The sequence below is a fragment of the Mastomys coucha genome, unplaced genomic scaffold, assembly GCF_008632895.1.
Source record: "Mastomys coucha isolate ucsf_1 unplaced genomic scaffold, UCSF_Mcou_1 pScaffold7, whole genome shotgun sequence".
NCBI lineage: Eukaryota > Metazoa > Chordata > Mammalia > Rodentia > Muridae > Mastomys > Mastomys coucha.
Window position 1 is genome coordinate 9156692 of NW_022196913.1, and position 15478 is coordinate 9172169.

The 15478-nt window shown below is 46.5% G+C and overlaps 1 protein-coding gene across 1 annotated transcript; it reads left to right on the plus strand.

Moving 5' to 3' along the window:
• Positions 1 to 2296: 2296 nt before the first annotated feature.
• LOC116082411 (calmodulin-4) lies at positions 2297 to 3252 on the plus strand. The gene has a single exon (XM_031359309.1). The coding sequence runs from the start codon at positions 2431 to 2433 to the stop codon at positions 2875 to 2877; it is 447 nt and encodes a 148-aa protein (XP_031215169.1). The 5' UTR covers positions 2297 to 2430; the 3' UTR covers positions 2878 to 3252.
• The last annotated feature ends 12226 nt before the right edge of the window (positions 3253 to 15478 follow it).

The following is a 15478-nucleotide window of genomic DNA, read 5'->3' on the forward strand; positions in this document are numbered from 1 at the left end:
GAGGCAGAGACAGGTGAGTTTGAGGCCAGCTTTGCCTACAAAGTAAGTTCCAGGACAGCCAGGGCTACACAGAGAAACCCTATCTTGAGAAGGAGGAGGAGGAGGAGGAAGAGAAGAAGGAGAAGGAGAAGGAGAAGGAGAAGGAGAAGGAGAACAAACAAACAAAAACAGAAGGAATGGTGATGGTTGGATGTTCACAATCTGCTAACATTCAGAGGCTTGGCCTATATGATTTATCTACATCCTCGAAGTAGACACAATTTTTGGTGTTTTTTGTTGTTCAAACAAGAAAGAATTGATAATGAAACAGACTGAGCTCCCCATTCAAGAAGATGCCCTTTGAGGCTTCTGCCAAAGCTAAACTAGCTCATCCTTGAATATGAGGTTTATCATAGAGTAGAAACATCTGTTCACCTGAACTTTTTACTTCTGTCTTAATTATTCTCCTTAGATACAGTAGATGCATCATCTTTGTTTACAGATGTAGACATTGGGACATATTTGGCCAGATCAGCAATGAATCCAGAACTAGGAACAACAAATCTCCTAACATTGAATGTAAAGTATTACTTAACCAAAGGCACATAATAGCACAGTGATTATTATGTATTTAGGTTTTAGTCAGAGGCTCTGCTAATTAGATGAGAAGAAAAGGAAATTTCAAATATAGATGGATATCTTCAAATATTCTTAAAAAAAAAAAAAAAAAAAAAGCAACTGGATTGAAGCTGTTATTAAAAGCCCCACCTTTCCTGTGTCTCACCCAGCAAGATGCTTCCTTACTCCGCTGTCCAGGTTACAATGACACTCTCCACCCAGAACTGGTTGTCAGCTTCATTGAGAAATTGCCTGCTTAATATTTATTGAGGCCTCAGTATTTTTCCAGCACAGGTATGAGATAGCAATCCTTCTTCAAGAGTTTTTTTTTTTTTTGAAAGGAACTTCCTAACTGGAGCCTTTCTCTTTGCATCTCTCTCTCCATTTGAGGTTCCCTGGACACAGGGTGGGAGTCAGGATGGAATGCCAGAGCATCTGGGTATTTCTCACTTCAGAGATGCATTTAACTGGTTGAATTAGAAACAGGTGGAATTTGTTAAGTTTCTCAGGAGGATAATAAAGAAGTTTGTTCCTAAGTTGGGTAAGAGTGGAGGAAGGGAGAGTCTTTAGTGATCAAAAAGGGAGTTTACTTGAAACCCATCTTGGGTACTACATGGCAAATGTCTGCTCATAATCAATGTTCCCACCTTTGGAAAGCCTTAAGGACTACCCCGTAAGAGCGAGGTCTTGGTCTAAATGCAACAACCCGCTCCAGGTTGTGTAGGGATGGGTTTCCTTCCAGAATGCAGACCATACACCAAAGGCAATGACACCAAAGGGGGTCTCAGTCTAGTGTGCTTAGGGCTGATACAGGAGATTCTGAAGAGCTCAAATTCCTTTCACGGCTGTCCTGTCCTTGGAGTTTGCTGGCCACACATTGCCTTCCAGTGCAGAAGCAGCACCCACCCAGGTGAGAATCTCTGATCTAAGTTGTTTCCCCTCCTTGTGTATGGAATGAACATCTCTCATCTCCAATGGAGAACCAGAAAGTCCAGAGAACACTGGACTAAGCTATGGAATTATAGGACTCACTGGGGGAGAAGAGAGGCCCTTCCTCTCACCTCCGAATTCCCACTTCACCTTTTTTTTTTTTTTTTTTTTTTGTAAATGATGCTTCAGCGGCAGAATGATACCCAGCTCCTTACTTCCTGGATTCTGAACACAGCCAGCCCCATCCTCTTTTCTTACCCAGGATGGCGAGTGCTGCGAAGGCTGTAGCTAAATCCAGGAAGACTTAGTACGTCCCCCTTTCCATCAACCTCACCCTTAGGGCAAGAGCTGAGAGGGGTACAAATCTGAACCCCACTAAGGACTGCCGATCCTGATCCCTGGCAGCTTCTTTGACACCTGTGCCTCTCCTCAGTGAGTCTCTGTAAAATTGGGAAAATTTCTCCTGAAACCACCAGCTTGGTCAAAGCCTCTATGAAAATCAGCCACAGTGGAAAAGTGTCTAGGCAGATGTCCATTCAGTGGGGTGGTCTGCTCTCTGGGCCTGGAGCGGCTGGCAGGCTTTGTCCCATGCCCTCCAGGCCACTTCCTATCAACTTATCCACAGATCTTCTCATCCATTAAAATTACTTCATTCCTTGTCTGTCCTTCCCTGGGAGGAGCATAATGCCTGAGGGCAAGTAAGGGTGGGGAGCCTCCTCCTTTTGCTCCAATCACAGAAAAGGAGGGGCTTCCTATGTCAGGGCAAGGCTACCTATAGCTCAGCTCTTCAACAGACACAGCCTCAGAGCCCAGCAGCAGCCTTGAGCACTGGACCAGAAACCTCAGGAGCAGCAGACTGACATCTAGTTGACACCAAGCTCAGAAGCTCTGTAAGGAAAGGAGATGTCTCACGGGTTTGCTAAGGAGGAGGTGGCTGAGTTCCAAGCAGCTTTCAATAGGTTTGACAAGAATAAGGATGGCCATATCAACGTCCAGGAACTTGGAGATATAATGAGGCAGCTGGGCAAGAACCTCCCAGAAGAGGACCTGAAGAAGCTCATCTCCAAGTTGGACATAGATGGTGATGGCACCATCAGCTTTGACGAATTCTTGACTGCCATGGAGAAGTACAAGAAAGGACACAGAGGCGGGGAGCTGCGGGCTATGTTCAATGTCCTTGACCAGAATGGTGATGGGTACATCACTGTGGATGAGCTCAAGGAAAGCTTATCCAAGATGGATGAGCCGTTTTCCCAGGAGGAGCTGGAGGATATGATCCGCGTGGCTGACGAGAACCAAGATGGGAAGGTGAACTATGAGGAGTTTTTGCGCGTCTACATTGAGAATTGAGACTGCTGGGCGGAAGCTCCACCTCGTTGTCTATCTGCCTGACTCTGACAGGCGCTTGTACCTTCTTGCACGGGCTTTGCTTTTGTGGTGGGGTTAAAAAAAAAGAGAAGTCTGTGTGGTGTATGGGAAACTACCTCATGGGTGAGGAAGACTTATTGGATCTGGATGCCGTGCCATCTGGAGCTGCTCACTAGTCTCCTCTCTGCCTGTTGAGACTCTGGTCGTCAAAGGATGGTTTCCTTGGGTTGCTCTCTCCTCTCCCTCTTGCTGTGGAATGGCTGCTTCCTACCTCCCAGGGCTCTTATAATGGTTTAAATAAAAGGAATGCAAATTCTGTGTGCTTGGTGTTTAATTAAAGAGGAGAATCTCAAGGCTTCCAAGAATACATTCTTTGGGGGCTGCAATCGCTTTCGTAGAACTGGAGAAGCCTTCTGTCTACTTCTTGTCTTCCTTAGTTCCCACAAGGAGGAAAAGTGAGTACCGGTATGTACTCAGGGAAGGTCAGATGGAGGAAGTGGTTGTTTTGAGCTTTAAGGTCTGCTTGAGCTGCTGGATACTAATACCTGGCCTGGGATGGGCAGGACCAACTGCACCTCCACCAAGGAAAGACACCCTCTTTCTCACACAGCCTGTTGTGTGTTAACCTTGAATAAAAAGAGGGTGAGAATTGTCTCTATATTTGGGCCTCTGAGCATGTCTATGTCTGTCTGCATAAGCCTGTCTGTGTGTGTTGTGTATGTACATGTTTGTCTATATTCTCTATGTATATCCACATGGGTTTAGAGATGTGTGTCTGTATGTGTGTATATAAGCATACATGTAGCTGCATGCATGTACCCCTGTGTGTATCTGAATATATGTATGTATTTCTGTATCTGAGCTACATCATCCCTAGAGATGTTTTAAAAAGATGAGTCCGGAGGGATGGGATCCACTTTACAAAACCCACAGATATGTAGCCAGATGAGACGTGACCAGAGCACATATATGATGGGCAAAGGGATAGAAGGTGTATAGAGGAAGTGACGGCAGTTTCACACAGAAGGCAGAAATACCGATATGGGGTGTCCAAAGCTGATAGCAGGGCGCTCACGTCCCCACAGGCTATAGACCGCTGCTGGCTCAGACTTCTGACTGTAGCTCCCTCCTGGCCTTGTAAGGCTCTGATATTTTTTTCAAGGATTCAGCTTGAGGGGTCCATTCCAGATAAAAGATGTAGGAGAAAGGTCTGCCAGGGTTCCAACCCCCCCCCCCAGGTCTCCCCCCCGCATCCACATCCACATCCAAGGCAAGCAAGGTCACTATTTGAACTGCTGTCCGGTTTTGAACACTACTTGAATAGTCTTGCTTGCTGTTTAACAAGCCCAGGAATCCTGCTTCCTCCTTCAAGAAATGAGATTTTCTCCTCCTCCCCCCACCTCCATCCTTCCTTCCCTCCCTCCCTCTTCCCTCCCTCCCTCCCTCCCTCCCACTTTTCTTTGTTTCTTTCTTTTTTTCTTTCTTCGTGGAACTTAAGCTCAAGTTATCCATTGGTGTTATCTTGTCCCAGCCATGCCAAGTCAGTGGCTCTCCTCCAGGGTGGGGAGAGAGACAGAGAGCCAGCTTTTCTGAAGAGCTATTGCAAAATGCTTCAGCCCAGCCGGTTCCCTTCACCCCCTCACTCTGGCACACCTGTGCTGGGTGCACTCACCTATGAAGAGCATACATCTGTGGTGGTTAGTGGCAAAGCCTCTCTGCTTTATCCCAGCATGAGCACAGAGCTCAGTGGAGGAAGGAAGGGGCCAAGTTCTCTAAGGGAAGTAAGTCAGCCATGTCTGAGAGGTTATTATTATTATTATTATTATTTTTTTTTTTAATTTCTCCATGGTGGGATTACTCTGAGGTTACTCCAGTCTCTTTGGTCCTTACACATAACTACTTTGTTCCTCTCCAGTCTGTCTTCAGACATCTGGTCCCTTCTAGCCTGCTGGGTGGAGGCCTGGTTTGCAGGGGTGGAAAAGGCCTGGGGCAGGAATGAGGTAGTACCTGGCGGAATGGGCGGGAGAGATGCGGAAGCTGACTCCAGGTTCCCCTCACTGTGCTTTGGGGCATGGGAGGGAAGTGCCACAGGCGAAGCTCTGGTGGAAGGATGAGGCGAGGAGGTAGGGATGTGGGGCAGAGACAGACCCAGGCTGATTGTCTAAAGTACGGATTACTCTCTGGTCCAAGAGGAAATACTGCAAGGTTTCTGTGGCAAGATAAAATTAAATATAAATAGACAATATGGACAGCAGATGTACTTGTGTGTGTGTGTGTGGGGGGGGGTGGATTGTGTAGTATGTAGGAAGCCTGGCTTTGATTCCCAGCATTGCATAAAATTCCGTATGGTGGTATAGGCTTGTACACCCAACACTTGGAAAGCAGATGCAGGAGGATTAGAAATTCAGAGTCAACCCTAGCTACATAGTGATTTTCAGGCTGGCTTGGGTTACATGAGGCTGTTTCAAAATCCACAAAAACAAAAGAGAAGCTAGAGAAAAGGTTTGCATTCATTCAATTTTTGTTGAAAACTCTGAGAACCTGCCATTCCCAGGTTTTAAGTGTTGAATGTCCTTTCTGGCAGGAAGTCACCATGATATCAGAGGGTCGTTTGAGGGTTTGGATTGGGTTTCTTGTGTCTCCAAGTCTATTTTGAAATGTTACTGAGCTATGAAGTCTAAACATCTGACAACAACTGCTTGACTCTAAGGAGGACATAGATTGATTTTCTATAAAATTTTTTTCCTGCTTTATCTCTCAAGTGTGAATATTTTGTCTAGTGCATGAGAATAATAAAGATGAAATTCAGCATGGCTGTTTCTTCTAGCTTGAGGGAAGAAGTGGGAGAAGCTTCTAGATTCCCCTTAGTGCTTTGTTTTCTGGTCTGGGTGTAGACTAGATGGATAGTAACCATTATACTCTCTGTACTTCAGTCTATTTTAGACTAAAAATAATACCTGCAGGCCCTAGAAGATTAGAGATTACAGAGGGGTACTTAGACGAAAATCATCCTCTAGTCTAAGCCACACCTAGGGAGAATTAGATGGTAGTTTTTGCTAACTATCTATGCTCTTCCTGACCCTCACAGTGGGAGAGCTAAGTGAATTCTCCAACTCTGAATCTACAACCTCTTGGATGACTGGGGATAAAAGAGCTTGGATTTAATTAACAGGCATCTAATCTTTGCAAGCTTTAGAACTGGGTAGAATCAGGAAGAGCTGAAGACCAAAAGTCGGGCATTTCCTATACAGCACCTTGCCAACAGTGGGAAATGTTCTCATCCAGGTTAAATCTAGTGTTTCTTTGAAATAGGGACCCAAGGCCCTATTTTAAACATTTTAAACACAAATACACATTGGAACTGAAATTCTTGGGTCCTGCAAGAGAAAGTCTTTGTCCTACAACCTACCCCATGACGGAATTGTACATGTGTACCACCACACACTGTTTATATAGTGCCAGAGAGCAAACCCGGAGCTCTGTGCACACTAGCTAAACACTCTACCAACTGAGCTATGCCCCCAGCTTTTCTACATTTTTATCATGTCATCTGTGTTACATAGGAGACAACCTTTTCCCTTCTCAGTTTCAGGGATTGGCGTTTACAAATTAAATGGTTAGAAGACAGATTAATTGGCAAGGCAATTTACTTTGCATCTATACAAGAGGGTTACATAAAAGAAGTAAAAACTCAGAGAAATGTTTAGGCTTGAAGCTTACACACCATCTTCACAGAGGGCTGTAGATTATAGCAAAATGATGAGATGCAGGAAACAAAGTTTGGGCCACTGGGACAGTAGATTGTAGGGAAGTGTGCTGTGGAAAAATTGCTTATTAATGTATGTTATGTCAATCGAAACCCACCCTTAGGCAGTCTGACCATGGAGTTGGATTAGCCCGGGTCTTAAAATGAGCAATGGTGAATGTTCCCTCACATACCTGGAGTGACACACAAGTGGCCTAGCAACATCCCTGCCTTTTTTGTTGTTGTTGTTGTTGTTTTTGTTTTTTTTGAGACAGGGTTTCTCTGTGCAGCCTTGGCTGTCCTGGAATTCACTCTGTAGACTAGGCTGGTCTCGAACTCAGAAATCCACCTGCCTCTGCCTCCCAAGTGCTGGGATTAAAGGTGTGTGCCACCACCGCCCAGCCATCCCTGCTTTTTGTAAGTGATGTTAAGTACTGGTGGGTGTTTACATGGAGCCCCTCAATTACACAATACTACCGTGGGTATGAGGGTATTAGTCAGCCTTCCAGGACTGTAACAAAAGACATGTTGACAATCAACTTAAGAGAGACAATCAAATTAGAAGAGAAACGTTTTGTGCTGGTTTATAGTTTCAGAGTTTTTAGTCTGTGTTCTCTCGGCCTCATCCCTGTGGGCCTGGGGATGCACAGTACCTCAAGGCAAAGCTACTTAATGTCTCGCAACCTGGGAGCAAATAACAAAGGAGGAAAAGGTGAGATGCTCCTCCAGGGCACATTCCCAATGACCTAATTTCCTTCCACTAAGCCCCACCTCTTAAAGAGACAACCACCTCCCAAATGGTGCCTTTAGGGCATGGGTGTTTAGGGAAGCCATTTAAGATCTAAATCTAAATCGTAAGAGAGTGGAAGTGGGGTATGCATAAGTCTCTGGGGTGAGTTTGGGATCTCTCTGGCCCTACCAGAACATAGATCATTTCTTAGGAGTTAATTTGACTTCCCTGAGCCCCAGCTTCCTCTGGCCCTGTCAAGTACCTGGTACTAGAGAGGTCCAATGGCCACATCACACCACTGTGGCCTTGTGCTGGAGCAGGGGAGAGTTATAAGCTCTGTTCATACCTTCCAGCACTCGGAAGAATCAAAGCCTGAGGTAAACCTCAGCTATACAGTGTCTTCAAGGCCATCCTGGGCTGTAAAGAATAAAATCCTGTCTCTCTCTCTCTCTCTCTCTCTCTCTCTCTCTCTCTCTCTATATATATATATATATATATATATGTATATATATATATATATAGATATACATATATATATATGTATATATGTATAATATATATTATACAAAGAAACAATAAAATTTATCTTAGAGGACTTATTTTTGACAGTATTTGTAAATGTCTTTGAAGTTTTATTTATCCAGCTTAGAGTTTTGGTTTGAGTTTAGCAAATTATTTCAATCATAGTCGGCTCACCTAACCATTGTAGCATGACTGGACAGACTAAAGTTCTCTGGGTTTCTGTTTGTTTGGCTTTGTGCTTTGAATCTCTGATTTGGTAGAGCTGCTGGCTCGTTTTGATTGTCTTGCAATCTTCCTGCTGAATCCTGGGATTGCAGGTGTGTGCTTACCTAACCAGCTCCGAGTGCCTCTCTTCATTCTCGGCTGGTTTTTAGGCTGCGTGGTCATTCGCTGATGGGTTCTCAGGGTCTAAGATCTGAATCACACTCAGGCACCCTTGACCTTTAGCTGATCAGAACTGACCTTAACAATCTACAGGAACTGTGCCCGCTGAAACGACTGTGATGAAAATGAAACGTATGAAACCAAAACAAAATTTCCCCAGATTTTCCAAGTCAGTAACTAGCAAACTGATTTAAGATGAACTATTCTGCTTGTTCTGTAAGTTATGTCCTAAGAAACATGTGATTTTGGTTGGATTTCATTTCATTGTAGGATATGGGTGTGCTCTACCACACGTAGATTATGCAGGGTTGAGATGAACCCGGGGTTTTGTGCGTGCTAGGCAAGCACTCTACAAACTGACTGAGTGTCTATGCCTAGTGTCTATACTCATTCTTAACAGCCTGGGTAGCCAATCCCCATTCAAAGTCCCTGTCTCACATCTCCTTCCCGCAGCCTTTCCAAGCAGGGCCTGGCACACGGTTGTTCCCAAGTGAGGCCTTTTTGAATGAATTCTCTTGTCCTTTGCACATTTCTTAGCCCAGTTGTACCTGTGTCATTATCCCTGGCTACAGGGCCTGTTCTCTTTAGAACTCCAAATAGAAAAGGAAGCTCATTGAGCTTAACCTAGATGCTGAAGTCTCCAGCATGCTTGCTATAAAGCACAGCCTTTCCAGTGCACATACCGTTATGGCAGGCCAGCCTGGGTTCCAGTACTTTCAGGCACGCTCTCCGGTAACAAGAAGGGATGGTTTGTATAATGTTGTCAAGGTAAAAAGGGATTGAAACATGGTTGTACTCAATAAGAAGGAGAGTTTGGGACAGCTCTGGAGAGAGGGGCTTCTTTCTTGGGCTCTGTTGCCTGAGAACCATGACTATGATCCTTGTGTAAGCCTCTATCTCCAGCCAGTCACTCCTGGGTTTAGAAATGTGGAGAGTCTACACTATGTGGGCTAGACAAAATGAAGATGTCAAACTAGCAGGGAGGGTGTGGTTGTTCGAGCCTGAATTCCAGCATGCTGGTGGTTGAGGCAGGAGGATGGAGAATCTGGGGTTAGCCTAAGAGGACACAGAGAGAGTAGTATCTAAAACATTATAGAAAACCAGGGGGTAGGGGTGTGCAGCCATATGGCACAGCCGGTAAAGATGCTTGCTGGCAAGCCTGAAGTCCTGGGATCTACAGTGAGAAGAGGGACAGCAGCCTCCTGTAAGTCATCTTCTGTCCTCCATGCACAGGCCCTGACATGGATCCGCTATCTCTCTCTTTTGTTTTTAAAGATTTATTTATTGTCATATCTAAGCACACTGTAGCTGTCCTCAGACACACTAGAAGAGGGCGTCAGATCTCATTACAGATGGTGGTGAGCCACCATCTGGTTGCTGGGATTTGAACTCAGTACCTTCGGAAGAGCAGGCTCAGTACCCACTGAGCCATCCCTCCAACCCAAGTACACTATCTCAATAAACACATGTGAAATACAAACACACATGTAATAACTCATACAGGCTGGACTCCTTGGGCCTATTGATAGAATTGTAGGCTGCAGTTTTCACTCCCCACTTGTGCTCATGTCTGTGTGTGTGTGTGTGTGTGTGTGTGTGTATGTGTGTGTTTTATACACATGTCAAATATGTGCATATATGTGAATGGGCAAGAGGACCTGTGTGCAGAAGCCAGAGGAGGCTATCAAGAACCCTCACCTCTCATTTTCCATCTTGTCCCTCTGAGATGGAGTCCCTCACTGAATGAGGAGCTTGGTTTTTTTGTTTTGTTTTGTTTTGTTTTTTAAGCTAGGCTGGCAGCCAGCAGGCCCCAGTGATCTTGTCTCCACCACTCTTAACATTAAGGTTGCAGGCATTAGGGGGACCATGGTCAGCCTTTGTGCTGACGCTGGAATCTGAACTCTGGTCTTCAGAGTTGGGTGGCAACCACTGTTAACTGCTGAGACATCTCTCCAGCCTCCAAGTTATTATTTTAAATATTTTGTTTTTATGTGTGTGTGTGTGTGTGTGTGTGTGTGTGTGTGTGTGTGTGGTGTACCACATGTGTGCAGGTGCCTGTGGGACCCAGCAGAGAATGATGGGTACCCCGAAGATGGAGGATCCCCACCTGTGGCGGGTGCTGGGAATTCAGTGGTGCTTCTGCTCCTCTGCATAGCAGCAAACAATACAACCAGAGTGATCTCTCCATAGCAGCAAACAATACAGCCAGAATGATCTCTCCATAGCAGCAAACAATACAACCAAAGTGATCTCTCCAGCCTCTCAGTCCTAGCAGATGGTCTAGAGTCTCAGGAACAAGCTACATACCTTCATCTGCTTTCGCACACAGGTCCTCATGCTCACTTACACACATGTGCACATATTTGACACACGTATATAACACACACACACACACACACACACACACACACGCAAGCACGAGCACAGGAAAGAATTTCAGGCGTGGGGAATGAAAACAGCACCCTAAAATTCTATTCTTTTCTACTTTCTCAGAAATTGGAAGGTCATTAACCATGGCTCTCAGTTCCTACTCTGAATTCACTAAGATCAGACATAGCTGTCCTGTAGGGGGCGAAGATGGAGTCTTTTTTAGGGACTCCACCCTGCTCAGCCCACAGGTGACCTCACCCTGCTCCTCCCCGGGTTTCTCTCTGGCTTGACAATGATCCGGGCAAGGGTCCAAAGGCCACTTTTGCAAGCACGCTCTTGCTTATCTCCAGGTGTTTACTATCTCCAGGGATGCAGCGGCTCCCTCACACCAGGTGCTCCCATCTCTACACCTGGAGTGGGTGGCAGCTTCCCATTTCAGCTCTCCCTTTCCCAGGGATCCTGCCTTTGTGCTGCACAGACTTACCAGCATAGCATTAGCCTTGGTGGTCAGGAGAAGAGATCTGAAATGTTCAAGTCTTGACGAAGCTGTTCCCTAGCTGGCAACTGTAAGACTCACGTGCCTCAGTTTATTCAACTGTAAAATGGGATAAAGGTCGTCACTCTTAACGTTGTGAGGACAGCGGAAGTATTTCAAGGCCTGTCCTTATTGAGTACATAGAAACACACAGAAGCTTTAGAAAAATGCCATCCATGTGCCCACTCCTATGTTGACTCCCCCCCAAACAGTGGGTGCAGGGAGAGGCCTGGGTGTGGTTCTTTTTTTAAAGGTGCGTGCTCAGCCAAGATTGGGAAGGCAAGATTAAGAACCTCTGCTCTAACTTGCCTCTGGAAACTATGACTATATGGGGCACTCCCCACACCCAGCCTCTCTTTGGTCCCCTGGGCAAGTTGCCTCCAAGGGGAGGGGAAGAAAGTAGGGGGCAAGCATCCAGCTCCATAGAGCTCCACTAGTGGGACATCTGTGAGTTGGCCAAATAAGTTTGAATCACTTTGTGAACATGGGGTGTTGCATTGGCGGCCAAAGCCCACTCCCCACTTGGAGGCAGGTCTGTGCCCGGTGTCTTTACTAATGCCAGAGCTCTGTCTTCACATCCCAGCTGACTTTCCATCTAAATGGGCACTGGCTCTCAGAGCTCCCAAGGACCCACATTCAGCCATATTTTCCTGCATTGTGGGAACCCTGAATCGTGACAGTGTGGCAGAAGTGTTGATGGTCCTCCTTCACCTAGTCTGTGATTTCTTGGGTGCTCCACATTCTTGTGGGAGTTGGAGGAAGGACTTACGCACAACTGTGCCTTGTAAGGGAGCCGAGATGAGATGTAGCCATGAAGGAACATATCCAGAGGGAGGTAAGCCTCTGGTTATGGAGTCCAGGGCAAGGAGATGGCTCAGCAGACAGCAGAGACTTGGGGGATGACACCACTCCTGTGCAGTAGATGTGGGGTAGCTTTGACCAGGCGTGGGGCATTCTTGGCAAAGAGCTTTGTGTGTGTGTGTGTGTGTTGTTGTTGTTGGTGGTGGTGGGTTACAGGCCTGGAGAGATGAATCCCAGGGCGCAAAATACTATGGAGAGTCTCCATGGTCAGACAAAGGAATATGGGATTCTTAACTTGATAAAGCCACTCACTGGCTCTGTAACCTTGTGCAGGTCAGTGATACTCATGTGCCTCAGTTTACTCAAATCTAAAATCATAGCTGCCTTGACTTTGTAAAGAGGAAATGAGCAAAGTAAATGGAAGACACACGCTGCCATGTCTCCAAGCAGTGAGATGAGATGTCTCAGGCATTATACAAATATAATACAAATTTGTAAGCCAACTAAGTAAAAACCATGTCAATTACATCTCTACATTTCTCATCTTTCTGACAAAATACAGAAAAGAAACAATATAAGTGACCAAGGATGGGCTGGGCTCAGGCTGTAAGAGGGTGTCCGTTCATTACGAGAAGAGGATAGGAGGAGACTCTCTCAAGTGGCAAGAGCTCAAGGCAGAACAGGGCAGCAAAGGACACAAGTGGGAAGCAGGGGTGTGTAAACCCCCAAAGGCCTGTCCCCAAAATCTTACCTCCTAAGGGCTCCCCAACTTTCAAAATAACGCTAGAAATCAAAGGCTGGGGTTCAGAACATTCACTTTGGTGGATGGTCTAGATCCAAGCCTCAGTAAAACTCAGAACCCCCTGCATGCTAGTTAAGTATACTGTCATTGAGGTATATCATCAGGCCTCAGGTGAGGTTTTAGAATGCCTTTGTATTACATTTGTTTCGTGTGTGTGTGTGTGTGTGTGTGTGTGTGTGTGTGTGTGTGTCCTGGGGATCTCACACAGGTCGTCAGGACCAACAGTAAGCAACTCTAACCACTGGGCAGTTTTGCTAACCCTCAGATAAGGTTTTTAATCAGAGACATTTGTGCTTTAGGGAAATGATTCAGGATGAAGTAAATAGTGGCGTGAAGACCCCCTCTCGGGGCGGGGGGTGGGGAGCAGTGAATGTGGTCCTTGGAGTCTGGAGGCTAGAGGAAGTGGAATACAGCATGAAGCTAGCCCGGGAGGGTCTGGCTCCGTAATCTGTGGCTCTGAGAGGGCTGAGTCAGAGGAAGGGCTTCTAGGAACGGGATGATTTAATAGTCATCTGTGCCTAAGCCTTTGGAGTTTGGGAGGAGGTGAGTGTGAAATAGGCATTGCAGGAACTAGGCTGAACCTCACCCCTGCCCCCACCCCTGGTCAGGTCAGGTGTTCCTGCTGCTGCTGGCCATCCTGGTGGCTAACAAGAGGCCACGTGGCTTCTTGCCTCATCCGGTGTTGAAAGCCGGAGTTCTCAGAATCCTGTAGCTACTGAGAAGCCAATGGGCACCTTGTTCAGCTTCTTGATAGAAACAGGGCAGAATGTGCTGTTTCTGAGCCTTTGAGTCAAGCCCAGGATTTCCCTGGTGCCTGGACAATGTTGGCCAAGAGACACATCTTCCTCATACTCAGCTCAGAGAATCAGGCTGTGGGGGCCAGCCTGCCTCATCCCTTCCTGCAAACCTAGGGCTTTCCACCTCCTGTCTGTCACCTCGGACCTGAGACAAGTTCTGAATACCACACTTTCCCAGACCCCTAAGCTAACATCTTCAGAGGGAAAGGGGAATCTCTGAGATATTGCCCACAACTGTCCTGTGGCAGGCTGACTACAGAGAGCTGAGATTAGGGAGCTTTTCCAAACAGGAGGACAAAAAGGGATGCTCAGCCCAGAGCAGAAGTCTGGTGTGGGAGGGGCAGTGAGCTCCCCTCTTTCTTCCTCCCGCTCTGCCTTTCCCCTACATCTTTGCTTTTCTTCCTTTATCAAAGACTCACCACTACCATTAAAGACGGCCACCCTGGTCTATCAAGAAGAACGTTTCACCCAGCTCTGAGGATTCTGGCAGAGCTCTCTCCACGGGGTAGCTGGACACAGAACAAATGACTGGAGCTAGGGAAAACTATCAAGATAAGAGTTTCGAACTGATTCTGCTGTTGGACTGTTGTTGCTTCAGGTGATTCCAGATTGGACTCAAACTTGTTATGCAGCCAAGGATGACCCCGAGCTCCCCACCTCTGCCTCTTTAAGAGCTGGGATTAATATACCACCACGCCTAGTTTATACAGTACTGGGAATTGTACTCAGGACCTCATGAATGCTAGGCAACATGAAATTCATCTATATATGTTCAACCCCTTGGCTGGCTTTTAAAGCATCCAGTAGTTTTAGAGACCAACTGTGTATTGTGGGCTTAGGGGAGACTGGAGTTTCTTGGAGATTTGGGGCGGCACTGCACTTTATTTCTAAACTGTCTCACAGGGAAGTAGACCAAGCAGAACGGTGACTCTGAGAAGAACCCCTGTTTGCATGTGGGTGGAACAGGGGTTATGCTGCCTTTAAACTACCTAATCCTTTCTTCAAGCTGATTGAAATTCTAGGATGAAACTACTGTTATTAATGGTATCCGGAGGGCTTGTAAAAGATGTTCCTCCTTTCCAGTGTGATTATCAGGGCAGGTTTGTACTTAGCAGTTCAGCCACACCCTTCTGGGTTGGTCCGTTTGGGGAGAGGCCAGCCAATTTGACAATCTGGAGGGATCTTAACCACGCTGGCTCAGCATGCTGGCAGATAAGTCATTGGGAAGGGAGAGGGTGGGGTGTTCGCCCATGCCTTGAGGGCTCTCCATTTTAACTGGCCTCACCACCAGGCTCTTTATCTCAAAGATCTCAGCATAAATGTCAGCCCCTCAGATAGGCTGGACAGACCCTTTAATAAGAGCTGTCATCTTGTCACTCTTTATTGTAAGGCCAGACGTAACTCTGCCAGGGCCTCCTTCTCTACCTCCCCCCCACCCCACCCCCGCCTTTGTTTCTCTTTGACTTTGTCCCTCCCACTAGCCCACTAGCGTGTGAGCAATGGGCAGCTTGTCTTTGCTCGATCGGCTTCTCCCAACACTCAAGATTTGCCTCTATTTGACAAACAACTTGGAGATCCCCTTTGCTCTCATTTCTAGGCACAAGTGATTCTTCTGAGTCTGTGCAGACAAGGATGACAAGAAGACCAACGGTGTGTGCGTGTGTGTGTGTGTGTGTGTGTGTGTGTGTATAGGAATTGAGAAGGGATTCAGCTAGCCTGGAGAAGACCTGTCCAACAGTAATGGAACTGAATGAAGAGCAGCTGTCTTTGGAAGTAGTTCTTGCTTCCGGTAACCTGGAGGCTAAAATTAGGGCTGTTTGTGGAAGCTTCTGGATGCTGTGTGCTATGTCAGCACAAGGATGGGGTGAATGGTCCCTTAGGTGGATAGATGGGAGGG

Excerpts from the sequence above, each read along its gene's own strand:
- LOC116082411 (XM_031359309.1), top strand. The coding sequence starts at position 2,431 with ATGTCTCACGGGTTTGCTAAGGAGGAGGTGGCTGAGTTCCAAGCAGCT.